A 24,067-nucleotide genomic window follows, 5' to 3' on the forward strand; every position below is an offset into this window, starting at 1 on the left:
CATGCTGTGATACGAATGAGCTTCCAGTATGGGCTGAATTTAAATTAAGTTCAAAAGGCTGGTTGGCGTAGATATCGACAAGACTTGGCTTCGAGATAATCTAAGTGAGCTTGAATTATTCGATCCTTGTTGCCATAACGCGTTCGGAGAATCCTCTTCGTTTCTGCGTACGTCTCGGCCGTCACCGCAATACCGTCCACTAAATGCTTTGGTTCTCCCGAGAGATAGCCGCGAAGAAAAATGTGTTTATTGATTGTAGCTACCGCCGGATCGTTGTCAACCGACTGCTCAAACTGCTCCCAGAATCGTGCCCATGTCTCGAGATCGCCTGAAAGAGGCTCAAGTTTGACCCGCGGAAGTTTTACTGAAGCTGTGGGAACACTCATTGTTACAGATTGTACGGGCGGATTGTCGGGAATCTTTGTGTCTGCTACCGATTTCGCAAGTTGTTTCTCTATTTCGTGAGACAATCGAGGAATTGTAAGTTTCGCGGTGTCTATATAACCTTCGCAATTAAGAACATCTTCTTCGTTTTCGTCATCGTCTAACAAGTCGTGAATATCCTCATCTAATTTAACGAGACGGCCCAAAACGCTTCCCAATCTGTCACTGCAATATTTATAATCCGCGATTTCCGATGAGTCTGACAACCTTGCAACTTCCGCTACGAGTCGCGTAATTTTTGCTCTTTCTCTCATACGTTTTCTCTTTAGAGAGTGTAACTGTGCTTCTGGTTTGTCCATTCCGTCCGATTACTCCAAAGTTTAAAGCAGTGTCGGCTAGCGATCAGCTGGTCCTAGTAAGGCGTTATCTTTGGATCGAAGTAGTTCAATTGATGGTCGCTAGATGGCAGCAATAGTCATAAACAATCTACAGGCGTAGCATAGGATCTGATAATTCGTTAAAGCGTTAATCGAACAGCTACAATAGCAGTACACAGAGGCAATAATGTAACCAGTTGCCTTTACAAATGGCACTACAAAACATGTTGCGTGATAATTCAATTGAACTTAGCTGTGTACGCAGGCGTTTGTCGTCGAAGAGCTTGTTGCGTGGTGTGACAAATCGCTTCAGTACGACCCCCTCGTAGTATTGCCGCGTGACGTGTGTCCAGAATTCGTGGTTCCACAACGGCAATCGTGGAAACTGTCTCGGGCAAAGTCTATCCCGGGTTTCGGCACCAAATTCTTACGTAGTGAATCACAGTAGAGCAGCGATTAGCAGTCTTACAACACTTTATTACATAGTCACAGAACATACAATACAACAAGTCAAAGATACATTGTCCTAAGAGTAAACAGTCTCTCACTTGGGCGAAGTACATCACTCTGTGACAACCCTAGCCACGAAAAACATCCCCCTACCGTTACACCATACTTCACTGTTGGTTCTATATTGTGTGATTAAGCTGACCCTACCGGTATAGTTTTATGCAACACGCAATGATCTGTCTGGCATTCAAAAACAATGCATGAGATTTTCATGTTCTCTCGCTCGCTAGACGCAAACTATTAGCACTACAGAAAAAATGAACAGGGTCTTTTTGTGAGAAATTTGATGCAGTTAAGTATGGACCTGGAGTACATTTTCGCTGGAGATCACGGTTTTCGACTTATTCACGGAAATGTACAGAAGTGATCTTAAGACGCAGCTCCACCCCCACACTCACCCCTCACCAGGCAGGACTTCTAGGATGTTGTTCATGCCAGTCCCTTCTACCACTGTTCAAAAATTTCTGACTACATAAACTATTCCCGATATTCGACCTTTCTCAGTCTGTACTGATTGGTCTGTTGAAGGTCTGACGAATACAACGATGTAATTGTTTATTTTTTGCTAGTAACATTCACAAATGTTTTAGGTTAAGTTAACACAAACGTCAGTTTTAAAATCTGTAAGTACTCGACGAAGCCGTCTGCGTAATAAGGCCAATCAATAAAGACCAAAAAAAGTCGAATGTAGGAAATAATTCTTACAATCGCATATTTTTTAGCAGTGGTAGAAGGGAGTGCCATTAACAACATGCTAGAAATCATGACAGGTGGGGTCTGAGTGTGGGTGCGTTGTAAGGTCAGTTTTGTACGTTTTTCTTGAATAAGTCGAAAATGTATCCCAGTGCAATATTTAACTTTATTAAATTTCGTACAAATAAGTCCTGTTCATTTTTTCAGCAGGACTAGTACACTCATGCTCGTATATTAAAGACAGTTGCAGAATGTGGTGCCACACAACGTGGCACTACACACAATTGGCGCTAATAACATAGGCACATAGGGAACAAACACGACTCAGATCTGCAAGTCCACGGTATTGGTGATAAGTTGAGAAAACCGTCCCGAATCACATGTGCTACAAAACGCCACTGTTTCCTGCGCATGTACCCCTACATCAATATGGGATATGATCACCATGCACGCGTACACAGGCTGCACAACGGGTTGGCATACTCTGGATCAGGTGGTCGAGCAGCTGCTGGGGTATAGCATCCCATTCTTGCAACAGTGGCTGTCGGAGCTCCTGAAGTGTGCTACAGGTTTGAAGACGTGCAGCGATACGTCGACCGAGAGCATCCCAGGTGTGCTCTATGGGGTTTAGGTCCGGAGAACAGGCAGGCCATTCCATTCACCTGATATCTTCTGTACAAGGTTCGCCTCCATGATGGCAGCTCGGTGGGGCCGTGCGTTATCATCCATCAGGAGGAAGGTGGGACCCACAGCACCCTTGAAAAGGCGGACATACTGGTGCAAAATGACGTCCCGAGACACTTTACCTGTTACAGTTCCTCTGTCAAAGACATGCAGGGGTGTACGTGCGCCATTCATGATCCACCCCCAACATCAAACCACGTCCTCCATAGAGGTCTCTTTCAAGGACATTAAGGGGTTGGTATCTGTTCCTGGTTTACGCCAGATGAAAACCCGGTGAGAATCACTGTTCAGACTATACCTGGACTCGTCCGTGAACATAACCTGGGACTCTGTTCCAATGACCATGTGATGAGTTCTTGACACCAGGATTTACGGGCTCTCCTGTGACCAGCGGTCAGTGGAATGCACCTTGCAGGTCTCCGGGCGAGTAAACCATGTCTGTTCAGTCGTCTGTAGACTGTGTGTCTGGAGACAACTGTTACAGTGGCTGCGGTAAGGTCCCGAGCAAGGCTACCAGCAGTAAGCCGTGGCCGTCTGCGGACACTGATGATGAGATATCGGTCTTCTTGTGGTGTTGTACGCTGTGGACGTCCCGTACTGTAGCACCTGGACACATTTCCTGTCTGCCGGATTCGTTGCCATAATCTTGAGATCACACTTAGTGGCACACGGAGAGCCCGTGCTACGACCTGCTGTGTATGACCAGCCTCCAGTCGCCCTAGTATTCTACCCCTCATAACGTCATCAATATGTGTTCTTTGAGCCATTTTCAACACACAGTCACCATTAGCACGTCTGTAAATGTCTGCACACTTACTCGCTGCACCGTACTCTGACATCATCAACACACCTTTGCATATGTGGACTGCTGCCAGCGGCACCGTGCGACGACCGCTGGTCAAATGCACCGCATGGTCATACCCCGAGGTGATTCAAACCCGCAAACCTCCCACCGGAGCGATGTTTCACTATGTATCAGCATTATCCTTAATTTATGAGCGTGAGTGTAGTTTGGGCGGACCGAACGAGTGAATATGAAAAGCCTTCGTTTATGAAGCGATATAACATAGCGGGATGCATTAAACGACATTGGTAGGGGCAGATAAATTAGCCTGAGCATGACTACACGTAACGTTTCCCATGAATTCGCCAAATCCAATCCCTTCCATCGGATTGTTACAGGGTATAGCGTGATTCATCACTCCAGATCACTTGTTTCCAGTCGTCCGCTGTAGAGCGGCGTCGGTATTTATACCGTCTCAAGCATCTCTTAGCACTGACTGCAGAAACATATGGATCATAAGGAGCTGTTCGATCACTGTACCTCATTCCTTTTAGTTCCCTACACAACTCACGGTGCTAGCTGGACTGCTGATAGCACTTTGGAACTCGCGAGTGATTCCTTCTGCTGATTTTATGCGATTTTGTAAAAGGACCTTCCACAATACTCCACGATCCCTGTCCGTCAGTACAGTAGCTCTGGCAGGTCTTGGTTTAGCTGTTGTTGTTCCTTTGCGTTTCCAGTTCACATCGCCAGCAGTCGCCTTGGGCAGCTTTGGAAGGGTTAGAGTGTCTCTGATGGATTTGTTACTTACGTGACATCTGTTGACCAGTCACGTTCGAAGTCACTGAGCTCTTCTGAATGACCCACTGTGTTGTTAGTGCTTCTTTACTGACAGTACAGTATTCGTCGCCTCCTTTTATGCTGGTGAGTCCGTCTCTCGTCTCATCTGCTGGTCAGTTCTGCATTCCATAGATGTGACCGGATTCTTCTGATCAGACACTGTACATTGCATGTGATAGTCCACATCAACAACATAATATTTTGAAACTTAATGTACATTGTGAAGCTAAAAGGTTACTCACTCTTTTACAACAAGTGTAAACTGACTCCTTATTTTCAGGTAATCGTACACGTCATTTTTTGACATAGATTTTTTTTTTTGACATAGATGTTTATGTTTGCAGATGCTGACGGACTTCGGCTTCGTGGAGCCATCAGACACCGCAGTGAGGATCATGGCTAACCAGTCTGACGCCGCTCCCATCTTCTACCACCTGTTTGACTATCGCGGACCTTCCATAGGGAACTCCACCTACGGTATGAAGTCACACTTATCAGCAGACTACAGGCAATAGCTTTGCGTGCGATTTGTCCATTAGACTCCTTTTCTTTCTAGTGGCGCTTGCGTTTATGTCTTAAAATCATAATGTTATAAATTCAGAGCAGAAATAATGTTAATTGGTCTAGAACTGTTACGTATTTTCATTTTCGCATTCGAGTCGGGCGTGAGAGATTTAAAATGTCACATTAATGAGGGAGACTTTCCAGCAGCACGGAAAAAATTCAGATATATATGCGTACTACCTGAAACTCCAGTGAATCAAGAAAGTAACTACGTTATCAGGATCACTCTCATTCACGTAAACAGTTCTCCTCCAGATTTTGTTTCCAACTGCCTTTTATTCTGATAATATTTGCAATCATTGTTCTTAGTCATAACGCACTTGTTTCCACAGTTGAAAATTAAGATGACTGTACTCTTCCAGTTGTTGTGTACGAGCTAAAGAAAGAAATCGGTATACAATTAAGTCAAGTGAAACACAAACATTTTATTAATTAAGGAAGAACTTATCTTTCATGGATTGACCCAGCAGTGGCGGTTTGTAGTAGTGCGTGATTGTTTGATACTTGGTGGCCGAACTGCTTCAAGAATGAAACACGCAAACAGCAACTGTGCTGTGAGGTAACAGTGGTCTGAAAAGTCCACTCCAATGCTGCAGATGAATAGGTACTTTGCTCGGAATGAGTAAACATTGAAGACAGTATTATAACGTTCAGCAGTACAGTGAATACTGCTAAGATCTGTATGCTTGTTACACTCATCAGGCTGACAACGTACTCTGAACTGGCTCTACGATGGTAACTAACTAACAGCGCTCGAGGCACACTGCTGTGTATGCTACACTAACGCTGCGCGACGACTACCGGTATATTAGACTGCGGGTCTGGTGCGGCCGTCTTCATGGCAAGGACTTATAATTGTGCTCCGAGGGCTGTGGCCCGAGGCTGGCTCGGATGGACCCTGCCAATGATGCTTTGCTGGCTTTCAGCTTCTTTGCGATTGTCGACCTTTTGCTTGAGTTTCGATAGTCGTCTACGCCACACGCCTACCCCCAAACCTTATGCAACGCCGTCGTATACAAAAGTTGAGAACGTTGGCGCGGAGAAGGACAGAACACCGACGTAGTTGCGGGGGTAGGAATCGACGCCGAAGCCGGCGATATGCTCCTACCAGCACCCCGGAATTCTCCCTCCACATGGCTGCAATCTCCAATTGGAAAAACGTCCACAGGGAGCATGTCGAGGTCCGCAGAGGCAGATATTGGCTCTGAAACAGATTGAAGTCGGATACGGCGACGGGAAACTCCCAAGCGCCCGGCCAAGTGACTGGACTCAACTTCCCCATGGCTGTGGCGCGGGCTGCCAGACCAGCTGCGACGCTAAAGGCACTTCCATGTCGATCTCCACTGGGGTCTCCGACAGGGGAGACGACCACGCTGCAGGTGGAGGCAACTGAGACGGTGAAGGCGGCTGCTGCAGACACTGGCGACGAAATGGGACCGCGAACACAAGTCGATGTGGAGCAACTGGGAAAAACTTCAGTTACTTCGCAGCAGACTGCGACACTTGCGGAAGACTCGAAAGTAAACGGTTTGCTGAAGCTGAAACTTGCATGTGTGCTGATGTGTTGGTAAATGTGCCAACACCTTGTAGATAGAGGAGGCCGAAAGGCACGCTATCTAACGCAGACGGGCGTGAATTCTGGAACAGGATAATTAGTGAATGCTAATAAGAAAAGTATGCAGCTCCTTGAATACTTAACTTTATTCGATCCTTGTGGTACATCGCTCTTGATAACACAAATAAGACTATCTTCAGATATGGTTAATGGCGCCTTGCTAGGTCGTAGTCATGGACTTAGCTGAAGGCTATTCCAACTGTCTCTCGGCAAATGAGAGAAAGGCTTCGTCAGTGTAGTCTCTAGCAAAGTCGTCGTACAACTGGGCGAGTGCTATATCGTATCTCGAGACATGCCTTGTGGTGGAGCTCGGTCTGCGATCACACAGTGGCGACACGCGGGTCCGACATGTACTAAATGGACCGCGGCCGATTTAAGCTACCACCTAGCAAGTGTGGTGTCTGGCGGTGACACCACATGTGCAGCAGACTGTGAACCTGTAGGGGCAGACACGTGTTGCAACAATGCTCGATGACGGAGCCCATGGAGATGCTCCACCAGCCATTTGCCGTCTCTTGGCAAGGAGCGGTACACAGAAAAGAATTCCTTGAGTGTTTGGTTCCTTGAGTCTGTAGAGCGAAGCTTGTCCATCAGTGATTTGAAGGTCCGAAATGAAACGCCCTGGTTAACCCGCAGGACAGGACAGATAGTATAAATTGTGGAACGGGGCCAAAATAAGTGGCTGTCAATTACAGTCGAATACAGAACTTTATTATTTGATCAAAATTTACAAGAGCCCAAAACAAAATTTGTTTCAAACACTCAGCTTTAATCTTAGGGGCTTAATTACCGGCTGAAAGCCACTTAAATTTAAAAACGGCTGATGGTTAATAACTTAAAACGCAAGCATAATCAGAAATTTAAAAGGCAAGCCTTATCGTAAAACAGTTCTTTAGTTAGGCTGAAGTATCAAGTGAAAGTCAAATCGGCCGAAGGCCTAACACTTAAAACTCCATAACATTAATTTTTTTAAAAAATACCAAAGGCCTTACGTGAAACCTTTCTTTAATTTAGGTTGAAGACCTTAGAGAAAACAACTCAAACTCAAAATCGGATGAAGGCCCAAGATTTAAAATTCAACAACATTAAAATTTTTGAAATGCCAAAGGCCTTACGTGACACAGTACCTTAAACTAAGCTGAAGGCCTTTAGAGCAAAACAGCTGTAATTTAAAAAAATCGGCTAGATGTCATACAAGTACAAACAACAAGAACAAATTAAAACAAAGGGCAGTACACACAAGGGCGCTAAGATGTTCGACGGTGGGCTTGTAATTCAAACACTATCGCTCGCTTAGGTGAGACAGGCAGTCGGACCAACCATTCACGATCTGACGACAATCCAATCGACCTACAGTCAGTGGACCCACCGACAAGGTAACTTCCACTTCACCCGACCAGGGCACAGCAGGGAGTTCAACGGAACAACGTAGAAGATATTGGCGCCCGCAACCAATCATACATGGAGCTGTCAAACTACACACCTTGCTGGACAGCAACAACACGATGAGGAAACTACACTGCCTGAAATTTACGTCAACGGCCAGGGCAGGTAACCGGAGCGTTAGCGGCCACAAGGCAGAAGATTCCGCTTGTGCACTTCAATTCAAATAACCAAATATAGTGAAACTCCACCGGAGGGTGGCTAGAATTTTCCAAATTGAAAACCAAGCTGTTTCTCGCGGGAATATCCCAACAGCCGACAACGAACTCCGAACGACACAATGTGAACAGTCTTGACATGCTGGTAGGTTAAATCAAATCTCAATTTTCGTGTCCAGGGTTGGTGAGCCACGGACCTCGTAGCAATGGGAACAGCGACACACACTTCGACACCACGTAGAGACCGCCAGCATGCCCCGACCAAACTACGCCCCGCCGAGAATTCCTCGCTGCTCCACGCCAACCGACCGACAGCACTAAAATAAATGGGCAGTGGACATCACAGCCTACACACAATTTCACAAATACTTGGACAAAGAACGCTACCAATGCTAAAAGCAGTGACTGCAATCACCAGGACGAATCACGAGTTAAGACACACACCGGCAACCCATAAGCGATCGGAGAGCAAATACACGTCGTGCGGCAAGACGACCAACCGACGATCAACCAAGACCGTCCCCAGCCACATGTGCCGGCAACGGTCGGACGAGTCACGGCTATCTGAACCTCACTGCCGCTCCAACCCGAACGAACTTCTGCCTCGTCCCAACTGTCCGACTGCCAGGTCCGAACTCCCCTGCTGGCGCGTTCCATCTGACTTCGGTGCCCCGTCCGAACTGCACTGCTGGCGCGATCCCACCCGTTGGTCGACACAAGACGACCAGGAAGTAATAGCAGTCCAGCAAAGATAATACGGCAGGGCCTATATCGATAAGCGGTGCTGCTGCCGTTCACGGGCAGGCAAGGCAGCAACTCAGTGACACCAGTAATTGAAAATTAAGATACCGAGGCGGCAGTACGGTAAAAACAGGATGTTAAACAAGAGATGGCACGAACACGAGCCACACACGGCTCACGAACAAACCGTTCTACCTCATTATTTGACTGTGAGTGGAAGGGTGCTTAAGAAAATATGCGGAATACCATTGTTACTACAAAACCGTCGGAACTGTTGGAAGGTAAATTATGGCCCGCAATCTGAATCTATCGCTTCAGGCACCCTTCAATGCAGAATACTGAAGTAAGTGCCGACAGTGTATTTGCTGATGCGGTGCACTTCATTGGCACAAACGGGAATTTGCTGAAAGCATCCATTGCTAACAAACATCTGGCGTTCCAGAATGGACCAGCAAAGTCGAGACGCAATCTCTGCCTTGGTCCTGAGGGTCGCGACCAGTTAAAATAAGTTTGAGCTGGTGCGGCATGATGCTTTGAATAAGCTGTACATTGAGGAGTCATCTGTTCGATATGACTGTTCATACCTGGCCGTGTACAACTGTGTCTTGCCAACTGTTTCATGCGGACAATGCCCCAATGACTTCGAGGTAAATTTCAACACTACTAACTGGAGGAACTGTGGGACTGTAACATCGGCATCGCCATTTCCCGTATGGATAAGTAGCATTCGCATCTGCACTGAAATGGCAGGACGAAGCATATAGAAATCGCCTACCATGGGATGACTGAACTCTGTAATACTGCCAAGCCACACCCTCCATGAACACATTCCAAAATGACCCTCAGGGTCGGCTCAGATGCAATTTCACTTGCTACTTGAGGATAGTTCAAAGGAAAGTCCTCCAAAACGTTCCGATCTCGAGAATCCACTTAAATGCAGGAGCATTCAGAGGAGTTAGACATCTCATTGGAAGCACTGGTAGTTGCAGTAGAAGATCAGCATGTGAATGCTTAGCTGTGGGCCGATACATAGATTCATATTGATAATATGAAAGCAGAAAGACCTATCACTCCAACTTCTGGGCTTTCTGACGAGGAACCAGCTTTGATTGATTAAATTGGGCCGTCCATGATAACATGATAAAGCAGGAACGTCCCTTCCCTCCCCCCCCCCCCCCCCTCCCCACCATAGATGATGGGGACGGCCGTCTCTTTTGACTGACTATAATCGCATTGTGCCTTATACAGAGTTTCGGACGAGAAGATAATTGGCCTGTGTGTGGATCCTATTCTGTTTGACAACACAGCGCCGGTATCATAAGGTGAGACGCCTGGTTTCTTAGTGTCGAGGTGGATGAGACAACCTTCCCTCAATAGGACATCCTTCAGAGGCTGAAAAGTGCTCTGACAGTCTTTAGATCATGCAAAAGAAACCCGTTTTCGATGCAAGCGATTCAAAGGAGCAGTGATCTCTGCTGTGTGAGGAATAAAAAGAATGTAATAACATAATTTGCCTATCACTGCTTACAGTTCTTTGACAGTCTTGGGTGCAGACAAACCACTCATAGCACTCAAGTGAGACTGTGAAGGATGAATGGGTTGCGCATTAACGACAAGTGCAATTGTACTCCATTTCAGTATTGAAAAAGGAACAATTTCACCTATTGCACTTTACACCTACTTCTGATAACACTTTGAACAACGAATCTAACTTCTGCTAGTGACCAGCTGGTGTCCGGCCAAAAGTTACTGTATCATGCAAGTAATAAGCACAGTGAGCAACTTCTGAAGTAAGCTGCTCTAAAAGCCTCTGAGAGATCGTGTGCAATGAAGCCCTGCCGAAATGCAATCTTTGAAACTGGAATAGACCCTGATATATATTAATAATAAGCTTCGTGGATGTCTCGTCCAATGGCGCTTGCAAATATCTGTCTTGTAAGACAATTTTTGGTTCAAAAAATGGTTCAAAAGGTTCTGAGCAGTATGGAACTTAACATCTGAGGTCATCAGTCCCATAGACTTAGAACTACTTAAACCTAACTAACCTAAGGACATCACACACATCCATGCCCGAGGCAGGATTCAAACCTGCGACCATAGCAGCAGCGCAGTTCCGGACTGAAGCGCCTAGAACCGCGCGGCCACAAAGATCGGCACAATTTTTGGAAAAAAATGTGACTGTGTTCCATTTTGTTCATGAGCTCGTCTGGGCGAGGCAACGGGAACGAATTACAGACAGTTTGTGGACTCACAGTAGCCTTAAAATCTGCACGTAGCCTTAACCCACCCGACGGCTTCGTAATATAGACCAAGAGGGCGCCCACCGACTATCTGACACAGGTTTTATCACACCGCAGTCCCGCCATCGGTGTAACTCTTTAGATACCTGGTCCTGAATAGCATAAGGGACAGGCCGTGGGCTGCGCGTTGTCTTTCAGAGTGACATGAGCCTCAGAGTCTGATTCCTTGCCTAAACTGACTGTGTTTAGGGCACAACATCAGTGCTAGCTTGAGGCACAGCCGCATTCACTTGTAGGTCATTGCCTTGTATAGACAAACCAAATAAATCGCATCTTTCCATACCGAAAATGGAAAACCTATTACACCAGAACGTCCTGTTTTTGTAGTATTTCGAAGAGTGAAACACAGATTACCCACTCCCAATACAGGGATACCCTCATCATCAAGAGGTGACATTGTGGCAAGAGGCTGTTGTAGCCGAGGACTATGTAATCATTCATACGATGCGTGGTTAAGCACTGTAACAATTGCACCAGTATCTAACTGTAATTTCACATCGCAATTAGTCACACGCACATGAACAAATAACTTACTGGACTGTCGTTTGACACCTTGAAATCGATTCTATATTCCGACATAATTGTCGTAAAGAAGTGTGGCTATAATACTTGTTAAATCTTTATTTGAGACTGCAATAGTGAAGCCATAGTCGCAGTAGATAAAATTTTTCTTTAAAAAAAAGGTGTTACATTACCGGTTTCAACGAACGACGTCATTTTCAAATGTAAAACATCAGTTATACACACATTATGTATTCTCCAACTGACATTTTACATTTGAAAATGATGACGTAGTTCGTTGAAACCGGTAATGTAACGCCCCCCTTTTTTGAAAAAAGAAACATTTTATGTACTGTGACAATGGCTTCACTATTGAAGTGTCAAATAAACGTTTAACCTTGAGATCGTCTGCACTGACAAACAGGTTGAGCCGCTGAGGGTCACTTTGCATAGGCGTGGCAACAACATCATTCACTTTCGAGGACACAGAGTTTGAATTCGACCTTGAAAATTACCTGGTGCGGGGGTTTGAAGACACACTCGTTGAATACGGCTTTGCTTGCCGCATAAAGAACACTATGCTTCCAAACACCGATATTGTTACCGATCATGCGCTCGGAAACACCATAGGCAAGACTTCCTTGTGTTGTTCGAAATTTATTCACTGACTGCGGATTCCTTGGCATCATCTTTATTAGATATAGATATACTACCCATTAATGACACATGAAAATGTGTGCCGCACCGGGGCTCGAACTCAGATTTCCCTCTTATCACCTTCACATCTTCTGGCGTTGCTACTTTATTACAGGCAATCGAATCATCTGCGAACAGTCTAAAAGAGCATCCGACGCTTTCTACTAGATCATTTATATACATTATAAACAACAATAGTCCTGTCACACTTCCTAGTGATACTGCGGAAATTACCTTTACATTTGTCGATTTTGTTCCCTTAAGAATGATGTGTTGAGTTCTGTCTGCAAGGAAGTCTCGAATCCAGTCGCAAATCTTGTCCAATACTCGATAAGTTCGTATTTTTTTCACTAAACGGCAGGGTGGAACGATACCAAATGCCTTCCTCAAGCCAAAGAAAACGGTATCAACCTGAGCTATGGATCTCATGGAGGGGTTTCGCAAGATCTGTAGTCACAGAATCCACGATGATTTTTATAGAGGAGATTTTCGTTCTGCAAAAACGTCAAAATAATTATGCATAAAACATCTTTCATAATTCTACAACAGACGGAGGTCTACAATACAGGTCTATAATTGTGTGCATCTGTCCTACGGGAATGACATACGCTTTTTGCCAGTCGCTTATACCCTTCGTTGCTTCAGTGATCTGCGATAAACTGCTGCTAGAAAGGGAGCAACTTCTTTCTTATAATCTTTGTAGAGTCTCATAGATATCTCATCTGGTTCTTTCCACTAATAAGCGACTGTAGCTGTTTTTCTGTTCTGCTATCGGCTGTCTCAAAATCTTCCATTTTGACGTTTGTACGAAGATTGAAAGAAAGGACTGGATTACGATCCTCCGCGGCATAGAAATTTCAGAAGATCGAATCCAGTATTGCGGGCTTCTCTCTGGTACCTTCTGTTTCAGTGTTAGTATAGTCTCTGAGTGAATGAATAGATGATTTCGAACTGCTTACGGATTTTAAATAAGACCAGAACCTCCTAGAGGTCTTATTCATATCAGTAAACACAAATTTACTTTCACAGTCATTGAGATCTTCTCTCATTGCTCTCCGTACACTCATTTCCACATCATTCAGCTTTTGTTTGTCAGCTATTTTTTATCTTCAATCTGAGACGAAGTTCTCTTTGTTTACGGAGCAGTTTCCTATCACGGCTATTACACTTCGGTGGGTCATTCCGATCGCTTAAGACCTTGTTTGGAATATACTTGTTTATGACATATTGAACGATCATGACTACTCAAATTCTTTGCAATTTGCTTTTGACACTCTTGCTAAGCAAAGAAATCTTCCTACCGTTCTTAGTATCCCGTAAAACCCGTAGTCATAACCTCTCTCAAAACCTGATGCTCTCTGATACCTTTCTGTACGTAAACTCATACGTTCAGTCCTGTTGGTTGCTTTGAGGTCAAAGACGTTACTTTCACCAATTGTTTCTCTATCTGTTTAAAGCGATTTTCAGAGAAGACATCCAGGATAATGTCACACGAAAACCTGTCTGTGGCACCAATTTTGATAGCATGAATATTCCAACCTATAGCTGGCAAGCTGAAGTCACCCCCATTACAACAGCATGATCAAGAAAATCGTTAACGATTTTCTGTGAGTTCTCTCTGAAGAGCTATACCACTACAGCTCCAGACCCAAGTGGTCTATGGAAGCATACAATTACCATATTTGACCAGCCTCTGACGCTTAACTTCACCTAGGTTGAGTTAATTTCGGGATACGTGGTAACTTCGCTAGCTATTTTCCAGTTCTTTAATGAAATAAATACGCCACAACCATTGGCAACTAACCTAACCTTACGATAAATATTCCAATCTGAACTTGGGATTTCGCTGCTAATAACTTACAGTATCAACCACCTTTCTGTTCCTAATACTATTTGGGCATTATAACCTTCAATAATCGATACTTTTCCTTGATTGCTCCTACAGTTTACTAATATCATGTTAACCTTTTCTAAACCCGATCTATGAGGACGAGCATCCTCTGAGAGTGTTATGGCTGATTTAACTTCGATTTTGAAATCTAATTCGGCTCTCATCCGAAAGGGGTGGGGGGTTTCTCTAACATAAGAAACCCATGTGCACGCCACACGTACTCCGATACATTAGTATCAGCTTCCTTCACCCGATAGCGGAGTTAGAGAAATTCGCATCCCATACAGTCGCAGAGTCGTATGAGCTCTGATTTAGACCTCCCACTCTGCTCCAAAACACAGGGCAGCGATCGGCCCTGGGCACAATGCTGCAAACAGACGGCTTAGCCTGCATCACGCCTGCGATAATTGCCTTCACCAAATCAGCCTTCTGGTGAAAGGAGCCAAGGATGGTCTTCAGAACCCAAGCGGCAGGCGTCATACGTGCCGAAATTTGTCCCTATACTAAGAAATATATCAAGATGTGTGGCGTCAGTGTTCTCGAACTGACTGTAGAACCTCATTAATGTCCTGGAGGTGGGTTATACCCTGTTGCACCTATGCCCCAATAACAGCACCAGCGTCTAAAATAGGTTTCGTCGGACAAGAACCAGCTAAACCGATAAAACTGATAACAGGATAAATAAGTTAAAGAAAGTACGTAGTAACTTGGTCTGAACAAATAAATCAATGTAGTTAGCACAATGTCCAAGTTAAGTCTGAATTCTGTATTCATCTTGCCGCTGAATCTTATATTTTGTCTTTTAATATACAATATAGTCATGGAAATACGTTTGTGCCTAGAGAAAACACGAGGTATTCTTCATTAACACCCAAATATAATTCGTTGAAGTTTCACCATTGCAGTGGGTTCACTTACTTTCCGTCAAACAAAATGTAAAAAAAGGGTGATAATATATAAAGTTTTGATTATTAGATTATGGTATTTACATTTATAATTTTACTATCGAAAAATACATAGCTTACATCACATACTGATTTTATGTGGCTGTGTGACATTTGAAACATCAGTTGTAGTGCAAACTGCCGTTCGTCTACTCCGGTTTAGATTTTTCGCGCTCTCATCAGTCACTCCAGATAAATGCTGGAGTGCTTCCTCTACAAGACAACCCCGATTTCCTACCAGAGCTTTGTCCATCTCAGTTACTATTCCGTTCAATTACCTCATTGTCTGTTCGTCGCCAATCTCTAATTATCTTCATTCTTTCCTAAAGTCATATCATACAAAAGGCCACAGTTACGAATATAGTTAGCTGAACATGTGCAAAGCCCCCCTAAATGAATCAGTATGGGAAGAAAGTAAACAAAACATTGACCATAGACACGATATTAAACAAAGACCATAATACATGACATAGTTCCAATATATATGTTGATATTAGGTATAGTTTGATTTTAGATTAGCAGTCTGTGATAAGCGTTAAATGTAATATTCCCCTCCTTGAGTAAGTTTAATGGTCACTGATATTCACTGAAAGCTCGTCGTTTCATACAACAACGATAAAATGGAACGAAGTGCGAGTACAATTTGACTACAAGATATTGTGTAACACACACTTTCTTTGTCAGAGATGAGTTACACTAGAATTTTATGCAAGAACATGTAAAAAATTGGAAACGTAAACTTATGCTATGTTATTTATCTGGAATGTCGCACAGTGCAAAACTGACTGAAAGCTGAACTTAATTATCAGTGAAGACCATAGTGTCTTCCAAAATAAAGTTCTCAACGGCGGCAGTATAGGTTTGTCGAGGCCCTACCTTAATCTCTACGGTGCAACCATTTTGAACAGTGTCATTAATCATTGTTTTATAGGTGTTACTACTTTGGAGTTTTATTTCCAAAAGACAGCTGCTTAGCTGCTAAGCGTATTGCATCCTGTAGCGTAATTACATATTCTTTCCACTTTAGCGTGTTAATTGGTTTCATTTTTTTTATTCATATGTAACGGTGATAGTTAATATCTATGAGGTCACGAATTGATTAAGAAAATTCTATACCTACTTAAATATTGTAGTATTACGTATACCGATCGTCAGAACACTCTGGACTAATGTCTGTTTGATATATTGTGTTTTAGAGTTTGCAAGCTTAATGCGTGTATGAGAATGTGCTGGCTAAGTTTCTTCTTTTCTCACAGGAACTCCTCATGGATCACAACGGTCGGTGCTCTTTTCAGGATTAGTCACGAACCCTGACGAAGAATTCATCCAGCTAAGGACAAACATGGTTAGATTGTGGGCCAACTTCGTAAAATACGGGTAAGCATAGCATGTGCCAAGAACCTCATTTCTTACAACATAACGGATTTTTTCGTTGTTGTTAATATAGTCTTCAGTCAAAAGACTGGTTTGATACAGCTCTCCAGGTCAGTATACCCTATACAAAAAATATACCCTATACAAACCCCTTCATTTCTGCGTAACTACTGCATCTTACATCTGTTTTACTGTGCTTACTTAGTCACACCTTGACCTCCTTTTATTATTCTAACCTTTCACACTTCCTTTCATTACTAAACAGACATTGTATCCCGTCAACAGCCCCTTTAGTGAGGTTTTGTCATCATTTTTTTCTCTCAAAGTCGATTCAGTATATCTTTAATAGTAATCCGATCTAGCTATTTGATCTTTAGCTTTCTTCCGTAGCACCACATTTCAAAAGCTACTATTCTTTTCTTCTTTGAACGGCTCATGGTCCACATTTCACTTCCATACAAAGCTACACTCCGGGCAAATAACATCAGAAAAGACTTCCAACTGTTAACAAATTTCTCTTTTTAGGAAAATTTTTTGGATCTTGCCAGTCTGTATTTTATAATCTTTCTACTGAAGCCATTTTTCTGTCGAAATATCAACACTCATCGACTACGTTTAGTGCCTCAATTCCTAATCTACTTCCCTCAGCATCGTCAGATTTCAGTGAGTGCGTTCTATTATCCTTGCTCCTCTTGTAACCGATTTTCATGACACTTTCCATTACCTTGAATTGATGTTCCAAATCCTTTAGGGTCTTTGACAGTTTGAGTAACAGTGGGGGATGGTACAATCGTGTCTCACTCCTTTCTCAACTACTGCTTCTCTTTTATGTCCATCGCCTCTTATAAGTGGATTCTGGTTTTTATATAAATAGAATATTACATTTCGCCCTCTGTATTTTAATGCTGCTACCTTCCTAATCAGAATTTATGTACTGTTTTGCCTCCTAAAGTAAATTAAAAGTAATTAATATTGTCTCAAAAAATGCAAAGTAAATCAAAATATTTTCCCTACTTATCAGCGTGCTGGTTAACCGTGGAACATATCTGACAACTTAGTCGTTCTTAGGGAAACTCTTAGAATTAGTCTCTATTGCTGGTCTGATAGAGCCAAGTTACATTTCTGTGTAATTGTGGTTGCCGATATTTTTACTAAGGTGAGGAGGTAACGTCGATCAGTTAACATGGGGTTGGGATCGGGGATGGAGGTAGTCGATGAGGTTAATAGGTTTTACAGCCTTAGGCTACTCTACTTTACAGTTTTACATAATTTGGAATAATTATTAAATTCAAAGTACTGTTCTTCTGTTGCTCCGTTAACCAAACAGGACAAATCAATAAAGATACGACATTTAAGAAGTCTGATACTACTTGCACATGGAAAATGAAAGATTATGCAAGATATGCTTTTTCTAATAGAATTATTCTTTTCATTTGCTTTTTTCATGTCTGCAGCACCTTTTATTGTATACGTGACAAAGAATCTTTGAGAAGGAACTGCTCCTTCGATTATGTCTGTATAATATCCGTTTTCAAACATGAGAAAGACAAGTGTTTACAGATACAGTAACAGTTTTAAGTAATGGTAATACGAACTGATTGAATACGCTGAATTAATCAAATCTGCTCGAAATATCTTGGAAATAGTGTGAAGAAGTTTAAATGAAAACAGTACAAATATGAAAAAAAAACTTAAATGTACTGTGGAAAACTGTGTATAAGCACCAGAAGTCTACACACAGGTAAAAATTGCATGGAAAGAAATTGGCTGTGTCTTTCCAAATGAACCATCCCGTCATTTACCTTAAGCCAGGGCAATTCAGCTGAGGTGGTCAGGAGCACGTAACAGTCGGAGGTGTAGCTTAGCATCTGGGCAGAGTTGGGTTTGGGCTGAGTGTTTTGCAGGAGTGGGCTCATTATAAAAAAACATATTTATTAAACGCAAATAAATTCCCCAACAATTCACAACAATTTAAAATTAGCAAGAGTAAACTCAAGTGTCTTGCCCGCTACAGTTCTTGAGAAATTCGTCAACAAACAACTATAAATAAATTAAAATTTCTTCCAATACAGTAGTAAGCGAATCTGATATTAAATACCTTTCCAGCAATAGCAAAATTCAAGGTCTGCAACAAAACAATATACATCTCACAATACTACAGCTAAATAGGGGGCACTAACAAAACAATGTACATCTCATAATACTCGGCCTCTTTGTCCATAAAACATATTAAAGCAGAAAATAACGATCGTCACTCAGTGAGAAAATAATGACAAATCACACTCGCAATGCTCAAACTTCACAGCAGTGTGTACTCACAATAAAATCCACTTCTCCCTCCGCCAGATACTCATTCCTGCTAATCCTATTAACTTTTGTTGTTGTTTTGAAATAATACACAGCTGTATACGACGTTTACTTGAATATTTGTTTTGATGTAAATGGTGAAAAAGAAGATTTATAACCAAAAAGACACACAGAAAGAAAACATTTTCTAAATCTTACAGTGCGAGATGTTAAGAAATGTGTCGTGTAGCTTGCGCCATAAAGCAAAATGTGTTTTAAAATAAAAAAGGTTTTTTTTGGTTCACGAATAAATTAATCTATTTATATATCAGAAATTCAAGATAGTAAAAGAACAGTTCGTTGGAAAAACTTTCAACTTTGTGGTCGGTTGAACCTGATACAACATATTATGTTTGTGAATTGAAGTTTTCTACAAGACAGTTCCCAGTGCTCCTTCATTAAGTTTTGACAGTAATTTTTATGTGTCAGTTTCTCTTCTCTGTTAAATTTGTGAGTCAGTTTTAAACTTTCTGGCAAATAGTAGGCCAACTTCTGAGACTCAATCTTAGCGTGGGGCGTTAATGTGGAATTTAATTTTCTCGAACGTGCTACATGCATTTCTTCTTAGTTTTCTACAAATGTTGATTAGAAAAAACCCATACGAGGTGTCACAAATATCTGCTGATTCTCTACAGTGGTTTTCATCTCCTTTTACGATTATTAAAACAACGGACAAAAACCATTTCGATTTCGCCTTCCTCTACTTTCAGGACATTCTGGCACCACTCCCCTCTACCTCACCAGTGCGCTCCTTCTTCAGCGTGAGAAACAAATAAAGAATTACGTATATGTTGATTACCACCCGACTGTGGTATGGCCTATACTACCTAATGTTGCACATTAAAACATGGCGGTTACAGAAACTGATTTGAGTAGGCGGAATTTCATTATCGCGTTACAATCTGCAACAGACTACTTAATAATTGTTAATCCTCGTGAAATAAAATACTCCTTACTTTTGAAAGTGTAAACACCGTTCACCAGCTACTATACACGGAAGCAAATAAAATTCGCTTGCAAAACTAAATCAAAGACTGCATCACACATGTTCCACAAAATTCAAGAGTGATGTCTGCACTTTATTCCATACGCTGCATGCGTCCGCTGTTATGCGATAAACTCGAGAATCACGAAGCGATTCATATTATCCGCCGCCCATACTAACCGCCGTTCCCCTACATGTAGTGTTAATCAAGCTCGCAGCGTAATGATCACAGAGCCATCCTCACGAGAGTTATAAACGCGTATTCTCTGCTTGCAAGAAAATACATCAAACCAAACATACAATACTGTGTTTATGGTCCTGTCATGCGAAGTACAGCTCCCAACATCCGTTAACTTCTACTAAGTTTCCATAAGACATAATTTGACCAGCTAACCAAAATGACTGCCAGCCACTAAAGCGATCACTGGAGCCCTTGTCTGTACCTCTCCCGCCATCCTCTCGCCACGGAGTGACAACTCTTAGTATTGAAACGTCCCCTTAGAAAAATTTATACATGACTGTGCTTAAAACTGACACACAATATTTTTAGCGCAACGCAATCTGACTTTCAATAATCCCTACAAAAGAATGGCCCTGACTAACATTAACCTATACCTTTCACAAATCACCTACCTCACAAAAATCTTCGTTACTCGAACTACTGCGATACAGCGAGCGCCACTACTGCCAGCTAAATAAAAGATTCAAACTACGGAAGGCACTAACTACTGATAGGCATAGTTAGCAAATGAAAGATTTTAATAGAGAACAAACAATGTATTTACCTTAATAGTCATAATATATATAGCAGTTCATGACAAATTTCAAAACTCCGCCATCTCTCTCCCCACATCCACCACCGCTGGCGGCTCACCTCCAACTGCGCAACGCTACGCGCTGTTCACATCCAGCTGCCGCTGCCCAACACTACAATGGCAGACAACAATGCAAACTAGACACAGACTGCACACAGCACAGCCAGTGATTTTTATACAGAGGTGGCGTTACCAAGCCCATTGTGTCCACACCACACGGGTGCACCCTGCATCGACCTATACAGGTTTCAAATATACAGGCACTACAGCACACCAGCTCAGAGACGATTCTTTTAGAGTTCACTCTCTTCCCAGTGACCTGCTGACTGCTTCACTCCACCCTCACAGCTCCAACTGTGACCCACTGATATGTTTTAGTCCTCCAGTGCGCCTTCAAACGCATCGAGCCAATGCTTCTCCACCAGGCACGATGCCACTCCTCGACTCGCCTGCTGCTGGCCCCAGCAGCGTCTGGTGGAGGCTCTCTTAGACGTCGCCTCAACTCCCGCTCCATTGTCCACATCTCCTAGCTCATCCCACTTCCACCAACCTCGACAACCGCCCCCCAACTCGGCCAGGCACCATGTTGATCGTTGGGGACCCGCCGCAGGATTCCCGACCACGCCACGGCTATCACGGCGTTGCCTTCTGCGAGATGTTCCTCCTTTCAAGTGGGGCAGGTGACTGACGTCCATCGCCTCCCACCGCCCCGGCTCACCTCCGCGCGGTGCTAGCTGCAGTACAAACTCCGCTGATCGTACCCTTTGGCTAAAGTCAAGCGCCGGAATAGTGCAACCACACTTGGCTCGGCGGGAACGTTCCGCGAATTTGAAATTCACGGCACAGAGGTAAACACAGACACTCTTATGAACAAAAGTTCGTGCACTGCTAAATGGTAGACAAAGCGTGTGTCTCTAATAGCAGACCTTCAACGCCAACTGTTTCCAGTCGCCCATGGAAGGATCTGCATCTTACTTCCGGTGGTGATGATAGTTATGCAAAATGTTTAATATACCATAAAATTTGCGATGACCTCGACACGAAGAGATGAAACTCTCTCTTTCTCTGGGAAAGGCGAATGGAGGCTAGAAATCTCACATACTTTCCAATATTGTCTGCAGCGCGCAACGTTGCCACTGGTATAAAGTTTGGAGAGTGTTTAAGCCTTCTAAGACAGTTGCGTAACGAATTTGGGACAAGGTTCTGACGACACATATCAGGAATTTTTGCCACGAAGTACACTGTTGACGACCAGTCTGAAAAACCACGGATTACAAATGCAGATCGTTGAAATCCAGTCATATGGAATGCAGCAAGTATGATTAGTTTGTTCGAACGAAGGAATGACTCAGACCAGTTCTTTTCCCTCGTGAAAATATGGATACTGTGTCTGAGGTGTTCCATATCACAGAATAACTTGAAATATGTTTTGAGATTGTGCTCATTCAGTCGTTCCAAAAACTGAGGATCTTGTACGAGGAAAAGCAAAGACATCTAAGAGGAAATAATAAAATACTAGTATGTACGAATTTTGCGTGGTTTTAATGCATTTTGGTTTCGCTATGTTGACTTGTAGTCAGCTATCTGTGGATGAAGAGACTAGTGATTAGCTTACTCATTTAATTCGTTCTTACATTTATTTCGTTTCATATGCCTACTTTCAGCTGTTTCCTTTACATTGTAACGTATTAGTAATTATGCTCACTGTAATCATGTACTTCCTTAAATGCTAAACATGTTTAATCAACATATCTCATATTGCTCAACAGAACATTTACTTGTTTATTACAACTTAAACTGCAATTTTTCTCTTTAATTTACGATACCACCATCCAAAATTGCCTGATCTTCATCCCACTGTGCGCCGTATGATTCTTTCGGTGACACACCTGACACATCTCGTAGCGATAAGCCCTCCCGCTCCCAGGACCCGAGCCAAATCTTTCTACTCTATAGAGAGCGCTATCGTGAAAGGGAGTGTCTTAAGTAGTTTAGGAAAGCACGGTAAACGTAAATGTTAATGACTGCACGGGTTTTTGAAGCACCGTCCAGTGTCTTATCGTTGCGAAAGCTCGCTCTCTCCTAGTAAGAAAGCGAGAATTGCAAGAGAAATATGCGCTTCAGGTTTTATATGTCTGCAACAGTGTGACTCTGATGTAGTACAGTGCTGTTTTCCTTTTTGTTCCAGCACACCGTCCCCCGAGGGTGAATCAATCGAATGGACGGCGTTCAACAACAGCGACCAGAATTACATGCACATCACGAATATCTTTGAAATGAAACAGAATGTGTACGAACAGCGAATGGATTTCTGGCATGAAATAATGCCTATCTAACGCACAGAGAAATCTCCTACAACGACACGCAGCCCTAAAAAGTGACTGTTGAACATCTGTGTTGAAAAGGCCAGAATCTGATACCCATAACGAAACCAGTATTAAAGTGTATTTATTACTCGTACTTAGGTAATAGTACGCTGTTGTGTTCAGTAATATTTCTCCGCATTGTAGCCGTCAACGTCAACACGTGTGACACAAAAAGGAAAATGGAAATTCCTAAATTATGCATGTCCTTCAGAGAATATCGATTTGCACCATATTGGATAATGTTTAACGTTTAATAATCTGAACATGTTTGGAGATGCAAGTTCACCAATTCTGACTTTCATCCTCCCCAACAGCTCACATTTAGCAATAAATGTGCTTCTCTGTGACTGGATATACTAAGCAACTGACGCTTATCGATACTAGATCAACTCTACTAGTAGTATGGAAGCCTGGAAATATCCACTTATTGTGAAAAATGGACTTTTTCTTTCAGTAGACGACTTACAATGTATACTTTCATTGTATTAGCTTTAAGAGACTCATTAGTGACAACACTAACTTTTTTTTCCTAAAACGAAGAAGTGAGTAGCTTCAAATTCTATGGTTCTGTTGTGATACCTGTAACTAATTTTTCAACAAAGCATATATTTGCCCTCTTCTTGTTGATTTGAGGTATTACATTAGTAATTAACTATATCTATAAAAGAAAACACACAGAAAACCAAATAGACAAAAAATGTTTGTTGGAGCACTGTTTTCCCTTTCACTCTTACTGTATTCATAGCTTTCATTCTATTTAAATTAAGACAATAATAAAAGACTTCCAAAACCTGGATTTTAAAATCTGAAACTTTTCGAAATAAAAGAACTTCTCTATCAAATGAGATATTATTGTATGGATACGGTTTTTCACTGTAATATATTATTAAATTGCGACGGAGGATTAAAAAGCAAACAATAAACTATAACTGCAGTATGAGAAATCGGTTGGAAACTTTCCCCATGTCAGCATGTTGTACGTATCGACACAAAATCAAATAGAGGTAATGTACTAACAGACCAAATAGTGAATGAGAAAATAGGAATGCGTGTGAG

At 42.6% G+C, this 24,067-nt stretch overlaps 1 protein-coding gene across 1 annotated transcript in view; it reads left to right on the forward strand.

Annotated features, from left to right (window-relative positions):
• LOC126412254 (acetylcholinesterase-like) overlaps positions 1–23,814 on the forward strand; it is a 111,580-nt gene extending 87,766 nt beyond the window's left edge. The window contains exons 9-11 of the mRNA XM_050081757.1: positions 4,617–4,749; positions 16,382–16,502; positions 22,834–23,814. Coding sequence (XP_049937714.1) covers positions 4,617–4,749; positions 16,382–16,502; positions 22,834–22,981 — 402 coding nt within the window. The 3' untranslated portion in view covers positions 22,982–23,814. The remainder of the gene's footprint in view (positions 1–4,616; positions 4,750–16,381; positions 16,503–22,833) is intronic.
• The last annotated feature ends 253 nt before the right edge of the window (positions 23,815–24,067 follow it).

Source organism: Schistocerca serialis, chromosome 7, assembly GCF_023864345.2.
Source record: "Schistocerca serialis cubense isolate TAMUIC-IGC-003099 chromosome 7, iqSchSeri2.2, whole genome shotgun sequence".
NCBI lineage: Eukaryota > Metazoa > Arthropoda > Insecta > Orthoptera > Acrididae > Schistocerca > Schistocerca serialis.